This window comes from Meriones unguiculatus (genome assembly GCF_030254825.1).
Source record: "Meriones unguiculatus strain TT.TT164.6M chromosome X unlocalized genomic scaffold, Bangor_MerUng_6.1 ChrX_unordered_Scaffold_30, whole genome shotgun sequence".
Taxonomy (NCBI): Eukaryota; Metazoa; Chordata; class Mammalia; order Rodentia; family Muridae; genus Meriones; species Meriones unguiculatus.
The window spans coordinates 3,281,465-3,309,100 of record NW_026843706.1 but is presented as its reverse complement, the minus strand read 5'-3'; the positions used below and the strand labels follow the sequence as shown (position 1 = coordinate 3,309,100).

Genomic DNA, 27,636 nt, shown 5'->3' with positions numbered 1-27,636 from the left:
TCACCAGTTCCAGTGAATACGTGTTCAATAAACCTAACAACTAACAGGAGACAAAGCTAAGCAAGTCTCATTCATCATTCTTTTTTTTTTTTTTTTTTCTGGAAGAGTGCACTTTGTGCATACCAAGGCTAGAAAAAAGAACATACAAAACAGACAAAATATGTATACAGATAGCATGGTGCTAAGGCTTTCTCAAAACATTCCTGATATTTAGAGCTGATACTAACAGGCAAAAGAAATAGCTGCCAGATAAGAGAAACTACATAGACAGGACTCTGAAAAACGTTTGCTATTAAGAAGCCAGATTCCTACACATTGCTCAGGGCACTTAAAGAATGCTACTAAATAAAAAGAAAGATCAGCATTTCTTACAAGTAGCAAAACAACAACAACAACAAAAAAAAAAACAACAAAAAAACCCACCACAAATTAAAAAACTTAAGATGAAAATACAACATGCACTGTGTATGTGTGCATTGAAAGAGGGAGGTTAACTTATTAGAGATTGCTAGAGTGACTGACATTGAAATAGCAAAAGAGATTAAAGATGACATCCTGGGAAACACTGTCCAGTGGCTGTAGAGTCATTAATTAGAATTATCTCGCCCACTGAATATAAATGATATTACATCCACAGATTTTCCGAAAGGGCCATAAATTGCTCCTTTGTTCAAGTATATAAATCCCGTATCTTCCATGTCCCTAGTACTATGGCTCTTCACTGGTAACATGGAGCTAAACATGACGCTATATGCTATAGCTAAGACTGAGAGAAAAAGAGACAATAACCTGGCAGTAGGAGTCACCATAGATGTGTGCAATGGCTTAGGAGAGTGGAAAAGAGATAATACAGCAAAGCTTTCCAGAGATGAGCCAATAAGGGTGGAAAGAGTACTTTATCAAATAGGCATTGCTGTGGTGTGGAAGGTGGTTTTAGGCACAGAAGACACAGATGAAGCCATAGTAGAACATGTATGATTTTATAAGGAACAAGCTCTCTGGTATAGAGGAGATAGTGAAAATGGAGATGGTTAGAAAGGCTGGTTCATGGTCTAATGTCACACTATAGAATTTAAACTTTAGTATATAACAAATGAACAACTGCAGGTAGATTTTAAAGGTGGAAATGGTAAGGAAAATGGACCAAGATGAGGGCAGACCAAGTGAAATGAGGTGAACTTAAGACTGAGAGGTCATGACATTTCTACATATAGAAATCACTTAAATTTATAAATCACATAATACAAGAGACAAAAGTGAGCAATGTTAATTACCTGATGGTTGTTAAGTATCAGCAACATACCAGAAAACTTAATACAAATGGTAAAGTTCCACTAAAAATGTGTAACTATGAAAAAGACGTAATTAAATTTTGCTTTCTGGACACAAAAGAAACTCATTTTAGAAATTCTCTTGGCAGGGTGGAGCCCTGCCAAGCCACAGAGAAAGATGATGAGACCTGGTAGGCTAGGGTCAGAGGGAAGGGGAGGAGGACCTCCCCTATCAGTGGACTGGGGAAAGAGACATAGGGGAAGAAAAGGGAGGGAGGGTGAAATTGGGAGGAAAGAGGGAAGGGGTTATAATTGAGATACAAAGTGAATAAATTGTAATAAATAAAAAATAAATTAATTAAAAAAGAAATTATCTTCTCTTTTAAAAGCATATAGTTAATTTGTTATATGTGTGAAAACTAATGTGTCTTTTAATATTCTCATATATAACTGATGAAAATCACATTAAAATATTCAGAGATTGTTTTACATTATATTAGAATTCATCAGCATATGTTCTTTTGTAGGGTTCAATAACCACATGGAAGAATTTACCTCATAAAGTCTAGTAATATTTTAGATAAAGCTAAGTTATCAGACACTCTAAAACTTAAAAAAAAGGAAAAGGAAATACAACACCTCTTCAGGTGATTCAACATGCAGATGTGGTTAAGACAATCTTTGTTTGGAAAACAGATAAAGCAAATATATGATAGAAAAGAAATGCTAAGCCGGGCAGTTGGTGGTATACCTTTTTAATACCAGCACTTGGTAGGCAGGCGCAAAAAGATATCTATGAGTTCAAGGCCAGCCTGGTCAACAAATCGAGTCCAGGACAACCAGGGCTGTTACACAAAGAAACCCTGATACATACAGACACACACACACACACACACACACACACACACACACACACAAATACTAAAGTGGCCTGGTGTGATGGAGCTCACCTTTAATCCCAGCACTTGGGAGACAGACAGAATCTCTTAAGTTTGAAGTCAGCTTGGTCTAAATAGTGAGAACTAAGCCAGTCAGTATCTGCTTGCTTGCTTTCTTAGTTTCTTTCTTTTTTTTTTCCTTTCTTCCTTTAGCGATAAAAAAAAAAGAAAAAAGAAAGGAAGAAAAAAGGAGGGAAGGAAGGAAGGAAGGAAGGAAGGAAGGAAGGAAGGAAGGAAGGAAGGAAGGAAGGAAGGAAGGAAGACAGTGTGAAGAAAGACCCTGCATGTAGTATTCTTAATAATATTCCATGAGTTCATCATCAAGAACTTCATAAAAGTCATCCAAAGAAAAATGACTGAAGACAGGGCTGGCTGTTTGATTACTGTAACTATCAGTTACTAGTTTCCAATGACTATATATAAAGGTTTACTCGTTGTCTTTGTCCATGTCTACATATAATTTATTTTGTATTTTTGAATAAACACATTTCTTCATTCCTGAAAAAAAAAATGTTCCATTTTAAGGCTGACAAACTATCTATTGCACTAAGGAGGCACTGTACCTGGGAAGAGGTAGGTTAGGAAGGATGAATATAATTAAAATATTCTGCACAGCATTCTCAAAAACTAATAAATATTTTAAATGTTCTATTTTGTCTTAATATAGTCCCCTGGTCTTCCATTACTTTTTTGAATATTGAAATGACTGGGCAATATCAAGATATTTCTAAAATGCAAGCACTTAATCTCTTCGGACATTAGTAAAACTATGAAATTCAGCCTTTTATGTTTCCTTTTAAGGCAACTTTATTATTTTAATAAATATTACACATGCCTATTATAAAATATTAAAATAGAAAAATTAATGTGAAAAAACATCATCTATAGCTTTCATTATTCAGGTGTAATTTTTGACATTTGCTAAATATTTTTTAGAAGCCTAAGTTACACATTCATATAAATATATGAACTTTTACAAAAGTGACAGCATACATATGAGCTGGTACTCTTAAAAAACTTGGCAGTGTTATGAGGTCAAATGGTTCGATCAGCACATAAATAATGGAATAAAATTTAAGGGGTGTATATATATAATTTTAACATACTCTGTTGAGAATTGAATGATTTACTTTTAACTTTCCCTTTTAAAAATTTTATTTTTTTATTATGTACACAGTGTTATGACTGCATGTATGTCAAAAGGCACCAGATCTCACTAGAGATGGTTGTGAGCCACCATGTGGTTGCCAGGAACTGAACTCAGGACCTCTGGAAGAACAGCCAGTGCTCTTAACCTCTGAGCCATCTCTCCAGCCCTTAACTTTCTTTTTTGGAAAAAAAGTTGTTTGAATATATGAAAAGAAGCCATGTGCTAGGTAGCAATTTGAGTACTACTTACTCATCAGCCTACACAGAATTTTCTGGATTATAGAAAAACTAGAGCAAATAAATGTACAATTCCATTTCTATATACCAGGAATAAAAGTGAAAACACCACTTTAAGCATAATAATCTCCTAGCAAAATGACCACTTAAATATCAATTCAGCAAAACAAATACAAGACTTATGGACTGAAAAGAACAAGATGTTAATTGAAGCACTCCTAAAGCACATGAAGAGAAAGTGCTCACAGACTGGAAGCCTCAACATAAAAATGTCAATTCTCCCCCAAATAACATGGACTACAACAATAACAACCACACCCACAACCACCTATCAGGATCATCTTGGTCTTGAAGACGAGTTCATTCTAAACTTTGACAGAAATCCAAAGGACTAGAATGATTAAAGCAATTTGGAAAGAATAAAACAGTGTACTTATGCTACATGTAAAGTCATGTAGCTCTGGAAAACGGGTGAACACAAAGATCAGTGGAAGAAGAAAAATAAGTCTAGAAATAGTCCCATGCTAGTTTGCACAAGACTATTGACAAAGACACAGAAACAATTCAATGAAGGAAGGACAGTCTTACAAGTAAGCAGTTGGTAACACATAGGCCTAAGGAATAAAATGAACCCTGTCCTAAGCCTCATACAAAAACTAACTCAAGACAGATGATGTATCTAGATTATATGTAAAAAAAAAAACAAAAATAAAAAAGAATCCTTGCCAGTCAAAGTACAGTACAGAAAACAAAAATACTGATTTATTCATAATTTGGAGGTTTTGCTATGTGAAAGATTGTCTTAAGCTACCAAACAAAGTACCAGCGAGATGTCTCAGCAGGTAAAGCATTTGCTGTCCAACCAAGCAAGTCTACTCTTGAATTATATTCCCGGAACCCATGTAAAAGTAAAAGAGAAAACTTAATTCAGGAAGTTGTCTTGTAACCTCCACACATGACATGTGTATCCATCCAGACAAAAATAATGATTTAAAATTTGTTTTTTTGAGATAGAGCTTCCACATTATAGCTCGGTTATCTTGAAATTCAATATGTAGGCCAAGCTGTCCTTAAACTCAGAGATCCACCTGTGCCTGCTGTCCAAGTGCTGGCATTCAAGGCATGTGTCACTATGCCTGGCTAAAAATATTTTTTATAGAGACCAATATAAGCTACAAACTTGGGAAAAATATTTATAAATCACATATCCAACAAAGGACTTTATTTAGAATATATGAAAAACTCTCAAAACTCAACAATAAAAAAGCAAACAATCCAAAATGGGTTAAAAAATACTTAAGACAGTACATCAAAAGGAATCTAAGGATGGTGTGGTGTTTTGAATGAGAATAACCCAATAGGCTCCTATATTTGAATGTTTGGTCCCTAGTTGGTATAACTATTTGGGAAGGATTAGGAGGTGTGGCCTTACTGGAAGAGGTATGTCACTTGGGGTGGGCTTTGAGGCTTCAAAAGAACAAGTCATTCCTAATTATTCTCTGTCTGCCTCATGCTTGTGGATTAGATATAAGCTCTCAGGTATTGCTCCAATGCCATGCCTGCCTGTCTGCCTGCCTGCAGGCACACTCCCAACTACGATGGTCATGGACTGTACCCTTCTTGAACTCTGAGCCTCCAAATTAAATGCTTTTTTTTTATAAGTACCTTTGTCATGGTATTTTGTCGTGACAATAGAAAAGTAAGACAGAAAGGAAGTAAATGCATGAAAAGATCTTAATGCCACCAGGCATCAGGGAAATGGATATTAAAATCATAAAGACATGTCACTTCCATAGCCATGGTTCAAAATTTAAAAAAAATAATAATAAATACCAAGTACCAACAATGATGCTAAATAAATGGAACTCTTATATAGTGCTAATAGGAATGCAAAATGCTCTCACTATTTTGAAAAATAGTTTGGTAATGCTTAAAAAATTCAAACATACAGGGACAGGCAGGCTGGTACAGACCTTTAATCCCAGCACTAGGGAGGCAAAGGCAGGTGGATCTCTGTAAGTTTTAGGCCAGCCTGATCTACAAAGAGAGTTCCAAGTCAGCCAGGACGACATAGAAAAACCCCATCTTGAAAAGACAAAACCAAAAATTTTAAGATACAATTATTCTATGGGCTACCAATGCTGCTCCTGGATACTTACTCCAGAAAAATGAAAACATGCTCATCTAAAATCTGTATACAAATGTTTACAGAACCTGGAAACAACATAAATCACCTTCAAATGGGTTAAACAAACACATACCCACAAAATGGAGTAATATTCAGAAAGAAAAGAAAAGGCCTCCATGACAAGACAGTCTCAAAGGCTGCATACTCTATGGATCAAGTTGACAGTCCTGAAGAGACAAAGCTGTAGTTAGTAATCAGAACAAGTTTAGGAGCTGAAAGGAGACTGACATGACATGATACTGCTTTGTGATGGAACTGTTTTATATTTTGATTAATGGTGGTAGGGATACAAATGTATACACTTGCTAGAATTTGCAAAAGCACAAACTGCTATGGATGTGGGTAAGCTAAAATGAATGTATAGCTGAGTAAGAGAGAGTTATCCTTGTTAATGATCTACGACCTTAAGGTAATTTCTGGTGAACACAATCAATGTGCATTCATTAGAAAGACTGCTTAAGTTTTGAGTTTTTTCTCTGTTCTTATGAGTCAGTGAAAGAAAGTAATGAGTTAGAGTTAGTTTTCTTTCCCAAATAGAGCTATAAAATCTCTTCCTATGAAACCCCAATGGAAATATCAAGTTTTTTTTTTTTCAATATTCTTTGGGGGAATTGTCCTGATAATTTCAATTTGTATTCAAATAAACTACTGCCACTTTTGCACATAAAGAAGCTATTAACTTTCATGTTTCAGCTCTAGAACTGGTAATCTACTTAGTATAGTAACAAGCAAGATACCCTCTCCTCTGAAAAATAAAGGGAGGGGGCCAACTGTGAGTACTGGAAGTAGTTACATGATTTTATCCATTTGTCAATATACAATAAATATGCTACAATGAATTTTACAGTACAATTTGCTAAAGTTTACTGTAACCATTAAATATATATATTAAAATCCAACCAAAATCCTCCCTTTAAAACATAATATTATTTATTATAGCACTAACACAAATATAAGATGAAAATTAAAATAACCTATATTCTTAGTAGTGGAGAAAATCATTATTAATATTCTGATGTTTTTATAATTATTTTTCAGACATATGTCTATATAGGTATATAGTATTTTATCAGATAATTGAATCATCTTTTATAGAAGTTGTTTCCTTATTTTTCCCCACTATCATTTTCCTGTGTCTTTAATCTCACAAAATATTGTTTCACCTGGCCGCACATTATATTATTCTGTTGATATGCCATAATTTATTTAGCAATAATTTATTTTGAGATATGTAAGTTACATCCAGTTTTCACTATTATAAGCAATTACTCATCGACATATTCTTGCATATAAATTTTATTTTCTCCTTTTAAAAATTTAATTTGTGGGGGGTGGAGTATGTACATGTTCGTGTATGGGCACAAGTTCCTGTGCATGTATGGAAGCTGGAAGAGGAGGTTGAGTGTCCTGCTCTAAAACTTCTTACCGTATTCCTTTCAAACAGGGTCTCTCACTAAGCCCAGAGCTAAGCTGGGCAGCAAGTGAATCCTAGTGATTCTCCTGTCTCAGCCTTCATGCTAAAAAGTATACTGGTTCTGAAAATTGAAACTCAGGATCTCATGCTTCACAATAAGTGCTCTTAACCCACTGAGCCATATCCACAGTCCCTAAGAGTACTTTTTTTTAAAGGACAAATTGCTAAAGCTGAAAGTGAAGCTCCTAGACCTCACAACTAAAAAGTCCTAACTCTTTCTTGAATATCGGTCTTTTTCATTGTGTTTGCAATTGTACTGATGGTACAAAATCGGTATGAGCAATAAAATGCCCGATATGTGGGCACTAATAAAGGCAGTGGCTACAAATCATACTATTAGCTTTTGTATTCCTTACCATCATATACTCACAATACCTAATACGTAAGTAAGCTAGGTTCTTTTAGCAATATCATATATTCAGAGTGCAGAATCTTACTATGAAGCTCAACACTATGTGTGTATCTCTTTTATTATCATGCCTAATCATACAGTAGTTGTCTCCAGGAAAAAAAACATATGAACAACTGTCTGAATTGGGAACTGAGATAACTACTTTATTCAGAGAAATTCATTTTTACCCAAAAGAGTAACTGATAGACAAACTATGGTTATTCAGATCTAAGTATCTAGCAGACATTTCTTCAAAAGTAAATCAACTGAGCCTATCACTTTAAGAAAAATCAACTGACAGTATTTGTTACCAATGATAAAAACCCAAGTTTTCAATGCATTTTCATTGGACTATTTATACAGTCCCCAATATTTAAAGGTTTTTATAATGAGGCTAATAAAAAATGTATTTTTCAAAAACTACATTATAAGATGTGTCAACATCTGGAAAACACTTATAAACCATTTAAGTAGCATTTTCTAAATAACCACTCCATGTTACAAAATCATGCATAGATATGAATGATCCACCCACAGTTTAAGACATAGTAATGTATTGCAATGTACTGTAACACAGAAAAGATCAAGGGCATGATTTCATATCTAACGTTTTAAGTAACCTTTAAGAAATTACCTTGGCAGAGGGGCTAGCTCAGTAAAACATTTATTGTATAAGCAGAAGTACACAGGTTTGATCCCCAACATCCATATCTAAAAGCTGAGCAGAGTGGCAGTTGCCTGTATGTAATACTAGCAGTGGAAGATGAACAAAGAAGGTTCCCTAGGGCTTGCTGGACAGGCAGTCTAGCGAAACCAGTAAGTTCTGAGCTCACTGAGACCGTGTTTTCCAGCAATTAAGAAAAAGAAACTATGAAGAATGCATCCAACACAAACCTATGGCCTGCACGTGCACTGGCACACATGTGCGGATGTACCCATATGCACAAGTGCATATGAACATATGAACACGTACACATATTCCTCCAAAAAACCAAGACTTCAAATACTTTGGTATAAGATTGGACACAGTAACAAGCAAACAAAAAATGTCTTCATTTAACAGAAAGGGCTAGTTAAAATTTGCTTCTTCTTTCCCCAACTACATTCCTGTGTGAACCAAAATTTTCTTTACAAACCAAAGTAGAAAATTACAACACATGAGATGCTGAAGAAGATATGAGAATTTAACTATCTTCTAAGACAGGTAAGGAATAAATTTAAAAATATATAAAACAACACCACTGTCTTGATTAGATTGTTTTCCTTTGAAATATAAAGTTTTTTTTCCCCCTCCATAAAACGGGCTCTTTTTCAAAAGAGACAGGAACTCACGATGTAGAATTGGCTAGTCTGGACCTTACAATATAGAGACTAGACTCACCTTAATTTCACAGAGATGAGATGCCTCTGCCTCCCAAGTGCTAGTACTAAAAGGATATGCAACTAACAACCAGCATTTAAAAACTTATTATATTTTTACTTAATTATACTTATTGTTACTCATACATGAATTGATACTTTACTGTCTTAGTTTCAATTTAAAATAAAACATAAATTCATATAAAATTAACTCTTTGGCATCTTTAGTATTCTAAGAATCCATTGGGATCCTAAAGATTTCAGTTTGAGAACTACTACACTACACTACTACAAAAGAATTTGTTTTACTTATGCTGACACCTTTTAATACATTTCATCATGTTATGGTGAATTCCAACCACAGAATCATTTTTGTTGTTACTTCGTAACTGTAATTTTGCAGCTGGGCATGGTGGTTGCATGTCTTTTAATCCCAGCACTCAGGGAGGCAGAGGCAGGATCTCTGTGATCTCTGTGAGTGTGAGGCCAGCCTAGTCTACAAAGCGAATCCAGGACAGCCAAGGCTACACAGAGAAACCCTGTCTCAAAAAACCAAAAACAAACAAGCAAGCAAACAAAAACTGTAATTCTGCTACTGTTATGAATCGTAATGTAAATTTCCGTGTTTTCTGATGATCATAAGTGACACCTGTGAAGGGTCATTCGCTTTCCAAAGGGGTAGCAACCCACAGTTTGATAGCCACTGTTCTAAAGGCTCTGGAACATCATTATATCACTAAATGACAAGCTGTGGTAGAGTAGGCTGCATGGTCTCTAAATCCTTAAGTATAGATATAGATATAAATCCTGAGCAGTGTCAATTTTACTTTAGACTGTAGCCCTATTAGTCCCGGATCCTGAGAGCTGATTAGCAAATCATCCAGGTTTTCAGCAGCACCAATCATTCCTCCAACAACCAAGGAACTTGGAGCACCTGTACTGCCTGAATGAGACAGCCCTTTCAGAAACATTTACCCACTTGGAAAATTACATTATGGCACAAAGTAAAAGCCACCGAAAATCCTGAAGGTGCTACTCAAATCAGACAAGTTTTAAACCAGCACTACAAGTTATGTATCGCTTTACAGAATGTTATGTTGATATTACAGATGTTGATGAGGGTGTATGGTAAGCCATACCTTGCTAAGAACAAACAAACCCATATCTATTAAAAAATAAATTATCAACTTTCACCATTAATTACACACACACACACACACACGATTTCACTTGTGGATCACAATGTACATATAAACCAAATATAAAGGACAGCTGTTGCTTAGAGTGCTCACTTCCCATTCTGTTGACATGTACAGCAGAGAACTGGTAGTTCCGCTTTGCTCCTTGAAGCCAAAGAGATCAATGGTGTGAAAATCTCACTTTTGAAAGATTAAATGAAATATGTTCTGGTTCTATTTCTTACTGGACTACAAGATAGTAGCTACAGATGACTGGAGTTAGACCCTAAGTTGAGTTTTCCCTAAGTAGACAAGGTTAGAGAAACCAAATTGAAGAAAGGAATTCTACTGTTTCAGCACATCAGTTTTCTAGTTTTACCCAGTTGTTTTCATATATTTGACATCTCCTATGGCATTTCCAAAAGCCCCTAATTTTCTCTACAGTGGTAAACTGTATCAGGTGTTGCTCAAAGTCCAAGTTTGACACACATGGGCAGCCCACTGCTGGCTGGTCATACTCAGACCCAGCATAATTTGTAATGTATATTCTGTGGTTGAACCCCTCCAAATTTGGTATGAAATAGTTCCACAGAATGCTGTTCTAGTTTTGATTTTACCAAAAAGAATTGATTCCATCAGGTTATTAGTCAATGAGATAAAAATTAAAGATATCACAAACAAATATTGACAATTTTATAAAGAAGTCAAGTGGGAAGCTATACCTAACCCTAATTACCTGCTAGAACCCCACTGCAATAGCAAACATTAGCCCATCATTAACTTCTTGTATAGAATACCTATCTGGCATGTTTTAGAGGATGGGATGACCTGTAATTCACTTAGATTTGTTCACTAATAATTTTTTTTTTAAGAATGAGATTTTACCCCAACTGTCATCAAAGCCCTGTTTATTAGTTTTACTGTGGGAACACCCCATAACTTGCAGTAAAATGTTATACTCAACTAAATAGCTTTCTTGACTTATATGAATCTAAGAAAAAAATCAGCCATTCACAAATAAAAGCATACTACCTCTCCATCAATGTGGCTTGGTGTTAGAATACTGGCATGCCTGGTATATATGCTTAGCTTCCCAATCAAATGGTGTGAAGCAAGAAGAAACAATAGTTCTCAGGAAGTTCTTTTTATTTTAATAAGATTTAAGATGAGTTTTATAGATTCCTAAAGAAATCACCCCTCTTTAAGCACCGCTGGGCAGCAAGTATTGGGCTGCCTGTGAAGCTGAATTGCTGAGAAGGATATGTATTGCTTCTATGTTGCATGCCTTCACTACCACTTATAATTATGCTGTTAGACCCTTTACAAACAAAAGCTCATTTTTTTTTTTTTGCTAAATCCTCTACATATAAATAGAGATGTAAAGGAATCAACAATAATTCCACAACCGCTTAAAGTTTAAACTATTTTAAACTAATATATCTGTGATACTACATATTGCAACCTATGACCTAAAAACTATCAGCCTACATCACCACAGGTAAGAAATGAGAAATTTTGAGGGTTATTGAACACTGAATATTTGCAGCAGAACAGCAGAGAGTTACTGAATGGCACTACATGGCTCTCAAACAGATCTGCTGCACAATATCATTCCGCAGAACCTGGATAAATGAAGGCAATGGCCACAGTGTCTCGTTAGTAAGTAACACATTTGGCGGGGTCTGAAGCAAAAAGCAGTTTTATCTTACATATATCAGATTTATTTAGTTAATTTCACTTGGTGGATTCCTCATAATGTCACTCTTGTTTAAGCATTGTTAGGTACTATAAATGGTGTTTGCTCATGATGCTATATGAGTGCACAGTTTTCTGAACAAATAGATTAACCAATATTCCATTCTGGCATCATTACACTTTTGATAAAAGCCAACTGCAAGTCAATATGCTTGATGGCTGATATTAATACTCTGGAAATAATTTCTGAATGCCTCATAAAGATGGGCCCCAAAGAAATAATAATGTACTTCTGCCACAATACACTAAGAAGTAAAACAGAGAAATAAAAAAAGAAGATAACAAGCTAGGTATCTGCTCCTCCCACCATCACCCCCACATTATCTAGTTAGGCATAGGACTTCTTTAGCAAGACAATAAAAGTATTACACTTAGGCAGGCTGCTATTCTGCATCATAACAAATTTATGGGCACTGATTCTTTGACACATACTTTGCTTGAGGAGAGATATGTATTATTGAAATCTGCAGTAATCAGTAATATAAAACACAAAAGACAGTAACAAAAGACTGTCAATGCTTTCAGGATCTTAAAATAACTGTAGAGTTGTGTTAACTTGATATCAGTCTTATATACACAATCTTTTCAGTGTAGAAACAGCATGAAAAAATAATATATAGAAAATATTAAAAATAATAACATTTATTTGTTGGTCTTTTGGTTACCAAGCATCAAGGAACAACCATTACTAATGAAAGGTTGTAGCAGAGATCACACATGAGACACAGGGAAGGTATGACCCCTGTCCTCAAAAGGCATAACTCAGGAACGTTCTTAGATTATAAAGCCTGGTGCTAATTTCTAAGGAATTACACCACAAATCCTAGCCCTAGCAACTAATCAAGGGCTATCACACTAGCAGCTAGTACTTATCTGATCATTTTTTAGATGGAGGGGCAGTCCCATCTAGGGTTAGCAATATCTCAACATTCAAAAATAATAACAAAGACTCTAAGGAATGTTCTTTTGCAGATGCCCAGAAAGACAGGAAGGCTGGCAAAGAAACCCTTTGTCCTATTCAAACACCTTAAACACTACTTAATGAGGACTAGGGCACACATTTGAGTTCACTATCATTCTGTCTTTCTGATAGGCTTCCCCTTTACAAAGTTTGATTCCATGTAAGTATTAAAAGAGGATTTAATGTACATAGTAACTGATCGTAAATGACCCACCACTCCCTCACAGGTACTAATAAGGGTTGAATTTCCCACCCATCAGCAAGTCATCAGGGTAGGTTAACATCTCAGTCTCAGATTCACTTTTTGGAGAGTTGAGGGGAACACTTCAAAAATGAACTAGCTAAACAAACTTCCCAGCAGTACTTGACAGAACTACACCTATTCTTCCCATTTCCAAAGCAGTGGAGAATTAATTACCAGTTCTATGGATCTATTGTAAGTATAATAGACTAAAGAGCTATCACAGACACATTTATTGTAAAAGCACAATCCCAAGAGTGTCTAGTGGAGGGCCAAAACGATTAACACAAATGCTTTGTCAGATCAAAGATAAAACCTGCACCGCCCAATTGAGAAATGAATTAGAACAGTGGGTTATCTTTCAAATTAACCAGGGCAGTTAGTGAGGAAAATTTCATGAAAGTGTAATTCTTAGCCTTTGTGAATCCACACAGCAGGCATTCTGCCAGCTGACAAGATGATGAAATTTTCATGCTTAAAAAAAGCCCTCTTCATTTCCTAATTTAGATTAGCTAGTGCTTCTCTCCCTTTGTGTGTGTATGTGCATGTGTGTGTGTTTGCTTTTGAAAACAGAATTTCAGAGAGAAAAATGTATCAATTTTTCATTCTAAACGTGAATTTCAAAAACCATCCTTAAAAGTTTAGAGATTAATTGGCCTTCTTATGATTAAAAAGAAATACCAGTTCAGTATTAATGGAGTAACAAACAAGGCTCAAAGCACAAAACTGATTTTCAATTAAGGATATTTTTTTTGCTATGTCATTTTTCCACATTTCATCCAACGTTGAAGTAAAATACAGTTATCTTTCTCCTAAGTAAATTAGTGCATTATTCAAAAATGTGCTTCGTCAGTGTCTTGTACAGTCCTACACGTGTGAAAACTTGTATGTTAATAGAAACAAGAATTCTAAGGCTACCTTACTGTACAAAAGGAGTTGGAAAAAAGGAACTCTTACTAAAGGAATCAGTATAAAATATTAAAATATTATGGAGATTGGTTAATTTTGAGATACATACATTTGTAAAAATGTTACATCACAATTACTCATCCAACATAATTATTTATTCATGACAGAAGAGCATGTAATGTATTTTTTTCCAAAATGCAAGTGATTTAGAAGTCACATACTTTGTTACTCTAATTTCTTTCCTTGGCAACCTAATTTCATAGAAATCTATAACTACATTCTTTGGCAGCTTATATTGTTTGGTCAAGTGCCATATTCCACCTAACTTCTCCTAACTTCTTCCTTTCTAAGGATGACATCTTTTTCTTAGTGTACATTGATTTTCCTTGCTGTAATTCTAAGACTAAAATAAAGATAATGACACTCTTAACCAAGATCCACAAACAACTGCTTCTGTTCAGGGAGTGCTCTTTAATATTACAAAATCGGAAGAAGCCATTTTGGTAACCTGTTTCAGACAAAAGTCATGTAATCTCAGTACCTTTTCTAATATGCTAGCTGCATCAGTCTCTACATAGAGTGTCATTAATCATCAGACATCACACTGAACAGGGTCACTTGAGGCACAGCTAACCAAAGAAACTCACCATCATGCCCCTCTGCTGGCAAAAGTCATATTGTGTTTGGAGAAACAGAAAAGAGAACTGTCTCTCACTGATTTTAAGGGATACTGCTTATATACAAGCTCTGCTTGAGACCATGAAAAGAAATGATGGAGTTACTTTTCTCCCATCCAGTCACTTATGATTAGGACCAGAAAGTAGAGAAATTTCTAATTTTGAGGACCAACACTTCTAGCAAACCTTAATAACATGAGTAACATTTAGGTATTCTGACCAGACATATCTTAGAAAAGTCAATCAAGTGGGCAGTTAAGTGCAGAAAAACTTTCACTTGCTTGTTACAGAGAAAGTTGGCGGAGAAGACAAAGTACTCTTACAACTTCATTTTAAATGTCTGGTCTCTAAAAGCAAATTACTTAGCTTAAACAATGCTTTTATAACTATGGCCATTACCATCATTACCACCATTACTACTACCACCACCACCACCACCATCACCACCACACCCACCTACCCCCACTATTAGATTACAAATTCATCTTTGAGTTTGGACACATTCTAATTATATGGATCGTTTTTCTCTCCTATTCTTAAGTTAGTCAAAACAGATAGGTCCTTTGTACAGAAGGAACTAGATTCATTGCTTTTAGCATTAACATTTCCACGGTGAAGATTTTGATAGACTAAACACAGATGGAAAAGTCAGGATTCTTCCCAAGAGTCAAGAATCATGCTTTGCTCAATGAGGCCTGTAAATGAGAAGCTGAATAGTTTTGATTTGGGTTCTTCATGCTAAATAAAGGTCTAACATTTCATGAGCCAAATGTTTCGTGTACTGTAGAATGTGACCCCACAGATAACCTTTGTTTCCATCCAGCACTTCATTAAAGTGAAGCACAGCTTTATTCACTAAAAGTCTGCAGAGTTTCCAAAAAATGTAGTCATAATAATTATTTTTTTTAAAAAAAAAATCAAGGCAAACCTACTTTTTTTTAAAAACATAAATACAAATTATCCCATGTCAAATCACATTGGGACTCTGTTGTTACTTTTCATCTTAATGATCTAATATCCATTTTTATACAGTTATATTTACTACTGTGTGAAAAATGTTTCAAATTACTTCACATGTTTCAAAGAAAAGGCTTTGTTATGTTTTAATTAACAAGTAAATAGAAAATATAGAATATTAAAGTCATGGGTATTACCTAATAGTACCTGAACATTTTTTTTAGATTTTAAAAATTATTATTATTATTATCATTTATTACCCTGAACATTTTAAAACGCCTTGTCAACACAGCCTTTTGTTTTTAGAAACATGGTTTCTCTGTGTAGCTCAACACAGCTTTTAAAAAAGGTATAGTGAATTTTTAAGTGACAGAAAATTTGTTTAGATAACAAATGATATGACACACGAAGAAAAGAAATGCAGTCTTTTTAAATTTTAATTTGTAAAGAGAAAAATGCATTCATCTAAAATGTGTTAAGAAAACAAAAACTCAAAATAAATCTCAAACTACACTTCAATTTTAAAAATGTTCCTTTTAATTCCTTCAAAAAACTAATCAAGTAACTGGCTTAGGTTATCATGTGAACACAAAGTACTGGGTAGTGATCATCCTAGTAAAATCATTACCCATGACATCATGACTATTTGCTGGAGAAAGGCAATACTGGTACTTTTCCAAGTTCCAGCCAAAGATCTGAGTGACCATTTAATTTAGATAGCTAGGCAATGATAACATAAAAATAAAATTCCTGAATACACTTTCATTTTTCTTGAAACCAAACTTTCAATCTTTAAAATACTCTTAAGAAATGAAAGAGACATGACATTTATAAGAAGAACAAAATTGTTTGTCATACTACTAGACTAAAATTTCATGCTTTGGCTAGGTGAAATGGCTTAGTTGGTGAAAAGCCTTGCCTGATGACCTGAGTCTGATCCCCTGGAACTAACTTGAGAGAAAGAGAGGACAAACTCCCTCAACTTGTCATGCAACCTTCATACAGACATCCTCCAGCAGAACCACCACTCCATCCCCAAACAAATCAGTAAGCAAATGTAAAGAAATTTTAAGTTCCAGTCTGTTACACCTGATTACTAGTATTCTACTATGAGTTTTCTCCAAGTGTTTTCAACTTGCATCAAAAACTATAAAATGATTATTAAACCTCTGTAAATTGAGTGTGTGTGGTCTTATTACAGATACTTACATCATAGTACTTCTTAATGTAACGTCTAATGTCCATGATCAATTTGTTGCTCAGCTGTACCATAAAGCTCAGTGGTGAAGCCTTACAATCAACATTACTGCAACGATACAAGCTGGGCTCCACATCAATTCCCTACAGAAGCCAGAACAAACAAACACACAAAAGGTTATTAAGCACAAAAGGTATTTTATGCTTAAAACATTTTTGGTGCACAATACCTTTATAAGTGAGTTTTAACTCTATTTTATATATACACTGCTTATGGCTTAAGAGCTCCTTTAGAAATACATGGCATCTACTCTTTTAGTATCATCACAATCAAGTACAAAGTCAAAGGGAAAACCATGAACTCACTACTTTACATTCCATGTAAGACAATCTTTATGTATGAGGCCATTTCTCCTTTGAAAATACTAGGGAAATCATGTTAACAAAATTAAACATTCTTCTTAGAAACACTGATCAAAGATTTAAATTTGCAGTCATTCATTCAAACTTGAAGATAAAGCAAGAGCCCTTCTACGACATTAGCCTGCTGTTACTGCATCAACTGAATTCTAGGCAGAAAAATCTGTAACTTAAAAGTATTGTACTGCAGAATCAATCAATAAAGCAATCACTAGATTAGCAAATCTAAAATTTCTGTGCTTTAAAAAAATTGAAATATCTTTGGGACAGGATACTGCAAGTGGAGAATAATTTTGGAAGAGTAACTATTAGCAGTTGGAGAAACATTTTATTGTGTCATGGTTTGTTTTAAACAAACACAAAACAAACATAAGATACAGGAAAACTGTTGGGGTTTCTGGAACATTTGTTTTCCTTCTGGATACTTAAACATCTTGGTTGGTTTCCTGCTCCAATCTGGTGCATAACCCTACCCAACATGCTAAGCAATTCCAGGTGGAAGAAATTTCAGAGCTTGACATTGGCTCTTCCACAGTTAGCCCATCTGCAAGTTGTCAAGCCTCCATGCAATTAACTATCTTATTTACAGCTGTAATGAAGCAAAACTCAAGGATTTAGCAAGTATTGCTGATCTGTGTCTGCCTCTTCCTTGCACTTGCTTCCAAAAGCTGCTTTGTTTTGATTTTTAAAACGTAAAAAAAAAAAATCTGCTGTTTGTCCAAATTAACTTAAAATAATTACTTTTAATTTAGATAAAGGATGTATTTTCTTTCAGCTTCAAGGTTTCAGAGTTCTGCTGCCTACTCATTTGCCAATGGCTAGCAAACTTATAACCCTGCAGTGAAATAAAGTAAACTGGCCAAGTTTCAAGTTCTGATCCAAGGTCAATGATACATTTTTGGCAGTACTCCTTGACATGACTGTCTCCCTGTGATTTTTTTTTTAAACGTCTGGTATGGAAAGACCACAAAAAAAGATAATAAAGAATATCTTTGTAAAAAAGGAGGGAAGGGGGACATGTAAAGACGAACATGCCTTTCCCAAATGCCTAATTCTTGGTAACGTGATTTAAAATAAGCGGGGGTTGGTAATAGAGAAATACAGGTTACTAATTAAAAAGTTCCAATAAAAATATTTTGAGGTAATTAGAATTAAGATTCCATTTTAAAACTAAGGTCAAGCACTCTAGAAAGGGAAAAACAATTATTAAAGCACATTCAATTAGCAGAAATAAAGTTCTGAAAGCAGAACTCATGGAGCTAAAATTCTTTAAAGACACAAATGAAACATCTAGGTTACAGTTATGTAACCTAAAAATGTAGGGAAGGGCACTCTGTACTAGTTTCCAAACAAAATGAAAGACATAAAACCAAAAGGAACTAACCGAGCCTTCAAAGACATTATCATAAATATTTTCAGTTCCACATGCAGGACAATGGCATTTGAATTTTTCACAGTCCTTGTATTTCTCTTCATCAGTCAGCTGTGCTGGACCACCAAGGAGAGCATCATTCTCTTCATCTTTGTGATACTGATGAACTCTAAATTGAGTGGAGTCGAGTCCTATCAAGCAAAAGAAAAACAAATTTAAGAGGACTCACCAAAATAAAATATCCCCAAAGGACATTCTCACAAAATAATGATGTCCTAGTTCATATATACATGTATATTAAGAGACTATGATTCAAACAAGTAACTCTAACAACACAATGTGGAAACATGTCATTGGACATACAGGATCCAAAGTATTTCATAGATTTTTTTCCTGTTACACTAAAAACTCAAATAATTATACCCTATTATTAAGACATACTCTTCAAGTACAAACATTAAAACTCAAAACAGAACAAAAATCCCAATAAAGAAAATAGGTTTGGGGCTGGAGAGATAGCTCAGTGGTTAAGAGAACTGTCTGTGCATCCAAAGGACCTGGTCTCAACTCCCAGCACCTACACACACAACTGTCTGTAACTCCAATTCCAAGAGATCTGCCACCTTCACACTAATGCACATGAAATAAAACTAAAAAAAAAAAAAAAGGAAATCATGAAATTTTCAGGCTGTAACGCATGAAGAAGAAGAAGAAGAAGAAGAAGAAGAAGAAGAAGAAGAAGAAGAAGAAGAAGAAGAAGAAGAAGAAGAAGAAGAAGAAGAAGAAGAAGAAGAAGAAAGGTTCACTGCCATTACAACTTCTTCAAATGCAGACACAACTGCAAACTTTGATTTCAATGCAGTGGTCGATTTCATCTTGGCTCAATAGTTAACAGCATGTTATGTTGCAATCTAATTCAGTGGTTATAATTCAGTAGCAGCAGCTGAGACAAAGTAAGACATCATTTTTGTGTGTGAAATTCATAAACTTAAAACGTACAAAATGATGGATCTACATATTCCAGAGGTCAACACACATGCAACAGCCTTGAAGCCAAATTCAACTTTTATATTTCATTTGAAACAACACAATAAATAAATCAAGGCATAGTTTATACTATCTTGTTTCCACAAATTATTTAAAGAAAGGAAACATTTTTACCAATTTAAATTTCCCCTGTTCAAATCCTATCTTGGATTTATATTTAAAATTCAAACGTCCATATTCTCTTTGGTCAGCCATCAAGTGACACATAGTAATTACAAAGTTCTAGAGGCAAACGATTTCAGAGTAGCAAGGTGGTAAACAAAGAATAGATGACTGTGGTGTGGAGTCTCCGTTTTCTCACCTACAAAATGGAAGTGTCAGCAGCCATACAGTTTTGAACTTCAAATGAGATAATATAAGGATAAGCCTAGTCCAGTGGTGCTCAATGAATATTAAACACTTAACTAAAACTGTGCTTGAATACAACAAAAAGTAGCAAATGGACACCACTTACTACAGCCTATATTCACATGAAACACATATTCACGCTACAATGAGGTTAATAGCTATGTTTCGTAAAATTAAAGTATTTCATAATGTGAAAGCATATAAAAAATTCAAGTATTTTTTCAGAACAATGCAAATAATAAATGATATGAGTTACTGTGATATATAACACTCTGCCCAAGCCAAGACTATCATCTTTAGTTTACAAGTTATCTACCTCCCAGGAAAAAAAAAAAAGCAAACTACAGAGAATACATACCCTCATATTTAAAGTTAAAGAGAACGAACAGTAGACCTGAATGTGAGAAACCACATTCGTAAGTGAGGTTGGTTGTTCTCTACAAAACAGATAAATGCTACTAATTCATTAATCTCTAGTTGCGAATACAAGAGGATATTTACAGAATGTGTTGATTAATCTGCAGTTACAAGAAAGCACCAAACTTTTCTGACTGTAGAATTATTAATCAATTTCCAATGCTAATTTTAACTTTAAAGGAGGGACAGGGGACAGGAGTTTTCTAAAAGGCAAGATTACAAAGTCTAAAACAAAGGAAAAATCATGCTGGACTGCATATACACATACATACATATACAGCTACACACACACAACAGACACACACAGACAGACACACACAGACACAGACACACACCCACCCACCCACCTCTGACCAGGGGCTATTCCCTAACTCTGCTCTATCAGCCTTGGTTCAGTGGCTACACCTGAGTACATGGAGAAGCACACTGGCACACTGGTTGGTAGCCTGCCTGCCTGCCTGCCTGCCTGTCTGCCTGGCCTACCTAATGAATTAACCAAAAGTGGCCACGACTTACTACTTACAGAGAACACCCAACAAATGTCTGATTGTGACTAAAAATATCAGGCCTTATGCAGTAGCTATTCTAAATGTTGACTTCCACAAATGACTGTTATCTTCCCATGACAGTAACTAGGCCATCTGGGCTACTTAATTACTTCAGACTTATTCATAAGCTGAATTGTTTCAGGGAAGAAGTTTCATACTTGTATTAAATCAGCTATGGTACTTGATAATTTTTAAAAACACAAAAGGAAAATAAACTGCAATTAAGAATATGATAGTTGTTGTACATGCTACTTCAACACAAAAATATCATTAAACATGTGGTTTTCTTGGAAGGAAAATTAAACATGTAACAGACACAGTGAAGAGGGTTTACTTGTTTTAAGCTGACATACTACACCATGTTTTTAAAAAAGAAAGGACCACAAATCCTTTCGGAAAACTTGACAACACAGGCTACAGCACGTCTCAAATTTACTCAGCACACAGAGTAATTTAACCAAATTCTAATAGAATATTTCAAAGTTTTAGTTAACTTGAAAGTTTTACTGCTTATACTGGAACTTATTAAAGCTGGCCTCAAACAGGAAAAGAGGTATCTGGTGCTGCCACCTAGAGGTAGAGATTCTGAATTTTAAGAATGCAAAATAGACCTACAGCATAAAACTCCCTTTGTGTGACAACCCAAAATTAAAAGCTGTCAGAAATGCCGTTAAAGCACAATCTTTACCATCACACTTGTCCTGCCTGCATATACATTCTGTAATTAATATTAAACTGCTCACAGTGTGGAACCACATGAAAGCTCAGCAAGAGATGTAAAACTGAATTCCAAATTCCTTACCTCTTCTACCAACAGTTTCTCTGAACAACTGGTTTAGAAAAACAAACTTTTAAGCCCTAAATGAAGAAAGAAATGTTCCATGTCTACTAGACTGCTTTTGGATAGGTGACTTGAATCATCTAGTCAGGAAGAGAATAAAGAAAGGGGTAACTTGAGTACTCTTTGGGAAACTCGTTATCTGGCAGAAGAACAGCTGTGATTTACCCACAATAACCAGAGATGATGTGATGTATACTTTAATTCAATCCTGAAACTTGTAGTGAACAAGTCACTTGTGCTGAGATGGGAGGGACAGAAGAGGTAGTAGAATGAAATTAAAATACTGTCGTTTATAATTAGAAAATTTCCAGGATCTTACATTATTTTGGCAACAAGATCAAAGCTCTCAATTTCAAAGGCATATTTATAAAGTTGCATCACAGGCACTGGGGTGGGTGAGTTTAGCTGTACAGTTTTTACTTAATATCACTATTCTTAATCACACTATGTAACATTTGGCATAATTATTTTTTTCTACTATTGTCTTTTAAAAACCATTGTAGACTACTCCTATTCTTGGATTGTTTATGTCCCTTCTCAAATATTTAAACTATTAATAATCAAGTCATATGTTTATCTGAGAAGGATCATGATGTATCTGATCAAATATTTCTTCTTCCAAAAAAAAAAAAAAAAGAACTCCTAATACGACTACAAATAACTACAGTAAAGCCCATTAATTCCATGTATTAATGCAAGTAGAAAAAGTGAAAATGTACACTGATGAAATTCCAAATGAGAAAAGAAACTAACTGGTATCCATAAGCAGCTGTTTGTAATAAGTCAGTTGAGATACTAGAGAAGCCAACTAATAGCTTTGTCACTGTCACTCTTTAATAAAAAATCATTTTAAGAAGTAAATCACTGGATGCAGTGGCCTGTAATCCCAGCACTCAGGGAGGCAGAGGCAGGCAGGTCTCTGTTAAGTTTGAGGCCAGCCTGGTCTATAAAGTGAGTCCAGGACAGCTAAGGCTACACAAAGAAACTGTATCTTGGGGAAAAAAAAAAAGAAGAAGAAGAAAAAGAAAATCTCCCCCCCCCCCCCACGAATCTAGGCTTATAAGTATCTGGACTTCCTAGAAAAAAAAATTATATGAAATACAAATTTAGAGCCAGGTATGATGGCTCACGCCTGTAATCCCAGCATTCACGGAGGCACAGGCAAGTGGATCTCTCTGAGTTCAAGGCCAGCCTGGTCTACAAAGTGAGTCCAGATAGCCAAGGATAAATGGGGAAACGTCTCAACCAACCAACCAACCAACCAACCAACCAACCAACCACCAAACCAGAAATACAAATTTAGCATTGAAAAAAAAATAGTAAAAACTTAAAGAGCCAGTGCTACTTCCATAAGCAACTGTGTATATAGAACCTAACAACAAAATGCCCAGTTTCATTCATAATAGTTCCAAATAAAAACTAGGTTGATGGATATTAATAGCATAATGATCTACTAGTAATACTAATCAGCAATGAAAAAAAATGGATAGCAATACAAGTGACATGATACCAATCAAAATATTATATGAACTCAAAGAAACTGAACATAACAAGTACATACTATAGAAAACCATTTACGTACAATTATAGACAAGGGAAACCTTAAATATGCTGATAGGAATCAGGTGACTGCTGCTGCTATGGAAGTGTTCACTGAGAAAGGGCAAGAATAATGGAGTAGTCTGACGTGATGGAAATGAATTAAAACTTATTGTACAACAATCTTAAAAGTTTATAGCCTTTCATGATAAAATATGCAAATCTTATTTATTAAAAATAACATGTAGAGTAGATGTTCAGTCTATATTTCTAAGGGGATTATATTTAGAGTATGTAAAAAATGCCTGAAAATCAGTAATATTAATATAATTCAATAAAAAAATATGTTTAGCTGACCCAAAACCTTGCGAAACAATGTTCAACTTCATCAATCATCAAAGAAATGTGAAGTAAAACCACAGTGGTGGGTACGCTACTACATAAAATGAAGAAAATTTAAAAACCAAACCAAACAAACAACAAAAAACACCAAATAGTTATAAGAATACAAAACACTCATATACAGTTCGTAGAGTTGGTAAATCCACTTTAGAAAATTTGAAGCATCCACTAAAGATGAAGCAGCATGTATACGGTGGCCTAGCAGTAGTACTAACTAACTACATAACCAACAGAGATAAATGACTCTGAAGACATGTACAAGAATTCTCCAAAGAGGGTATTCATAATAGCCAAAGGTGAGAACAGGCCCTGCACATACACTCAGGAGGTTCTGAGACAGCGTGCTGTAGGTTTAGTCATACAGTGCAGTACTATGTCAAAACCACCACAGGTACAATTACACAATTAATCTCAAAAACATATTGGAGTGGAAGTAGCCAGACACAAAGAATAAAGGCAAAATTCATACCATGGCCACAAATAAGAAAAATTCTTCTAGGACATCAATTTTATGGTGGTAAAAGACGGTATCTAGGAGATAGAACTGTGCTTCCAGGGATAGAGTACTATATTATTTCAAGAACTAACTGCACTCCACAGAGCTAAGTGTTGATGTGAAAATCCAACAAGTTGTTCAGTTAGTTTTTGAGCTACTTTCTGTGGACATGTAAAGCTGCAAGAGAGTTTACACTTATGACATGAGTAAGATTAATAGTAAATATTTCTTATTATATTCCTATAGTTTGGTCTCAAGGTCATGACTAGATATAAAGTATTTCCAGAAAGGTGTGGAAATCATCACTGAGAAGTAGTATTAGCAAAACATAAAACAAATCATAGTAAATATAAATATGGTCAAGTCTTTAATAATCCAAGTTACAATTTATAGGAAATATATGGGATAGAGGAACATGTTTAAATATCACATCAATGCAATGAGCAAACCCTAGAGCCACAAAAATTCTACAGTACAAAATCTTGCTTATCTTATAAATAGTGAAGATAAAACAATGAGAAAAAAAAAGAAAATTAACCTAGACTGTTTTCCAATTCAATTTTTTGCTTTAAAAAAACAAAGCACATTTTCATGTGCTTTTCATTTTCATGATCAGGATGCAAAGGAAGTGTGTGTGTGTGTGTGTGTGTGTGTACATGTGTTATGAGATGAGATAATACTGAGACAGAAAACTGAAGTCATCTGTAAATGCAAAATAAAACACTTAGAAGATAAAAGGATAGGATTCACATCATGGTAACTGGAGGAGGTAAGAAAGAAAAGTAAGAATAGCGAGAGCTGATCGGCAGTGAAGGTGAGTAAGGGCTACTTGCTTCACGTTTTCTTTTTTTTTTTTTTCTTTAAAGAAAGCTTCACGTTTTCTTACATAATTCTATATACGTATTAATTTTTCATAAGTTCTAAAACACCATAAGTTCAATTTAAAAAGAAACAATTGACTGAACAAACTGCAGACAACTAGCTTTCACACTAGAAATAGCTTCTCAATAACCAATGTAGAATTTCTAAATATTTTAAAAGATGTACATAATGACTAGGGGCTAGAGAGATGGCATGACGAATTCCACATTTTTGTTCATACTCACCAAAAATTTGGGTTGATACAAAAGCTCTGAATTGTTTAGAACTCAATAGCAGTATCTCGAAAGATACCCATTCACAGCACTCACATGGTGGCTTGCAATCATCTCTATCTCCAGTTCTAGGCATCTGTCACTCTCTTCTATCTTTAGTAGACACCATTCATGTATATGTGTACACACACACACACACACACACACACGCACGCCCTGACATACACAAACACATACACATGCGTGCACATGCAGGTCGCACACACATAAAAGTAAATTTAAATCATTTTTTATATTAAAAGAAATAGCAGAGCTGGCTCACAAAATCTCGACTGCAACAAATTCCTAATGTGCAACGATCATGACTTCAACTCAAAATGTTTTTAATGTCTTAATGCTACACCTGAGTATGACTTTTAAATTAAAAAAGAATATGTACAGGCTTTGTAAACCTTAAATGAAATACTTGGGACCAAAAGTGGTTCAGAGTACAGATCTAAAATTTTATCATATTTGCATATACATAACAAGATTCCTTGGGGATGAGACCACAGTCTAAACACAACATTCTTTTATATTTCATATAATCCTTGCATAAATAGCCTAAACATAATTTTATGCAATACTTTCACTGTGCCTACATTTTGACTATGACCTTTCACATGAGAGCAGTTGTGCCATAAAGTCAGTTTTTTTGTTGTTTATCTGTTGTTGGTTTTGCTGTTGTTGTTTAGGAAAAGAGTAGGTCAGGAACTACTATATCATTCAAAGTAGGTGGCTGGGTACCATCATGCAGCTAGTTCCAAAAGGCATCTGATTGTGAAGCATTTCTGATTAAGGATGCTCAATCTACATACTAGTCCAGAAAAACTTTAAGAAATACCTTTATTCCTTCCTTTAAGCCTGATAAAATGTGGAAAATAAAACATGACAAACTAAATAACACCAATGATTACCTAGCGCTCTCTCTCTCTCTCTCTCTCTCTCACACACACACACACACACACACACACACACACACACACACACACACACCCTTTGCTCTTCCAAATACACTAATAGATGGGGTAAAGGGATGCAAACAGGGTTTCTTCCAAATACACTAATAGATGGGGTAAAGGGATGCAAACAGGGTTCAAGTTGTCCATTCTGGTAACTTATATTTTTAATAAGTTAGTAATTAACTACTTCCTCTTTCTGATTTTGTTCAAACTGTATATTTTAGCAATAAAATAAGTTTCAACATTTGACAGCAAAGAGGAATAACAACTTATCACTTACTTTAACCCTTCCTGTTTTACTTATATATGTATCTTTAATACAGTTTAGGTACCTTAGCATGATGCATTCAGTCTTCTCATTTTCTACGTTTTAGCAACATTTTTATACTGCTGAGAGCTAATCTATGACATCTCACGTGTTAGGCAGGTATTCTACCACAGGTTTACAGACAACAATATTTTTTGTTTTGTGTTTTGTTTTATGGTTCACTGTTTTCTTGAGATAGGATTCATGGCAGTTTGAGTAAGAATGGCCTCCCATAGGCTCATATGTTTGAGTATTTGATCCCAAGTTGTTGGAACTATTCAAAAAGGATAAGCATGGCCTGAGGCTTCAAAAGATTTACACCATTCTCAGTATGCTCTCTGCCTCCTGCTTGTGGATCAATATGTGAGCTCTCAGCTGCTGCTCCAGCTGCCTGCCACCAAGCCTTTGTTCTGCCATCATAGACTCTAACCCTTTTAAGCCACAAGCCCAATTAAACTCTTAAGTTGACTTGGTCATAGTGTCTTATCATAGCAACAGAAAATTAACTAAGACAGGCTGGCTTTAAGCTTATGATTCTCCTGCCTTAGCTTCCAGAGTGGTAGGATTACAGAAGTATGCCACCACACCCAGCACAAGCAACATAATTTCCATTGTCATTTGGGGCACACTTGATTTAAATGATTTTAAAGCAATATGTCAAACAAACAATTTAAGAAATCTTTGTTTTTCTTCAGAAGTTCTAAGTGTTAACAAAGCTGAGATTATTAGTTCCTACTCCAGTGATTTTTCTAAAATGTTCTGATCTGGTTCAAAATTCTTAGAAGCTTCACTGCTTACACCATACAAGAACAGCATCAGTGTTGATTATCAGGGTCATGAGTTACTGAGAGGAAAACTCTTATATCACTGACCAACTGATCCCCTTAAGAAGCTACTTGCCATCAATTCCCTCCAAGTTCTC

General features: G+C 35.0%; 1 protein-coding gene across 1 annotated transcript in view; it reads right to left on the bottom strand.

The window, feature by feature from the left end:
• Positions 1-27,636, bottom strand: part of Pola1 (DNA polymerase alpha 1, catalytic subunit) — a 299,642-nt gene that overhangs the window by 129,217 nt on the left and 142,789 nt on the right. Inside the window, exons 33-34 of the mRNA XM_060376744.1 lie at positions 18,687-18,865; positions 16,895-17,026 (exon numbers count right to left, since the gene is read on the bottom strand). Of these exons, the coding sequence (XP_060232727.1) occupies positions 16,895-17,026; positions 18,687-18,865 (311 nt within the window). The remainder of the gene's footprint in view (positions 1-16,894; positions 17,027-18,686; positions 18,866-27,636) is intronic.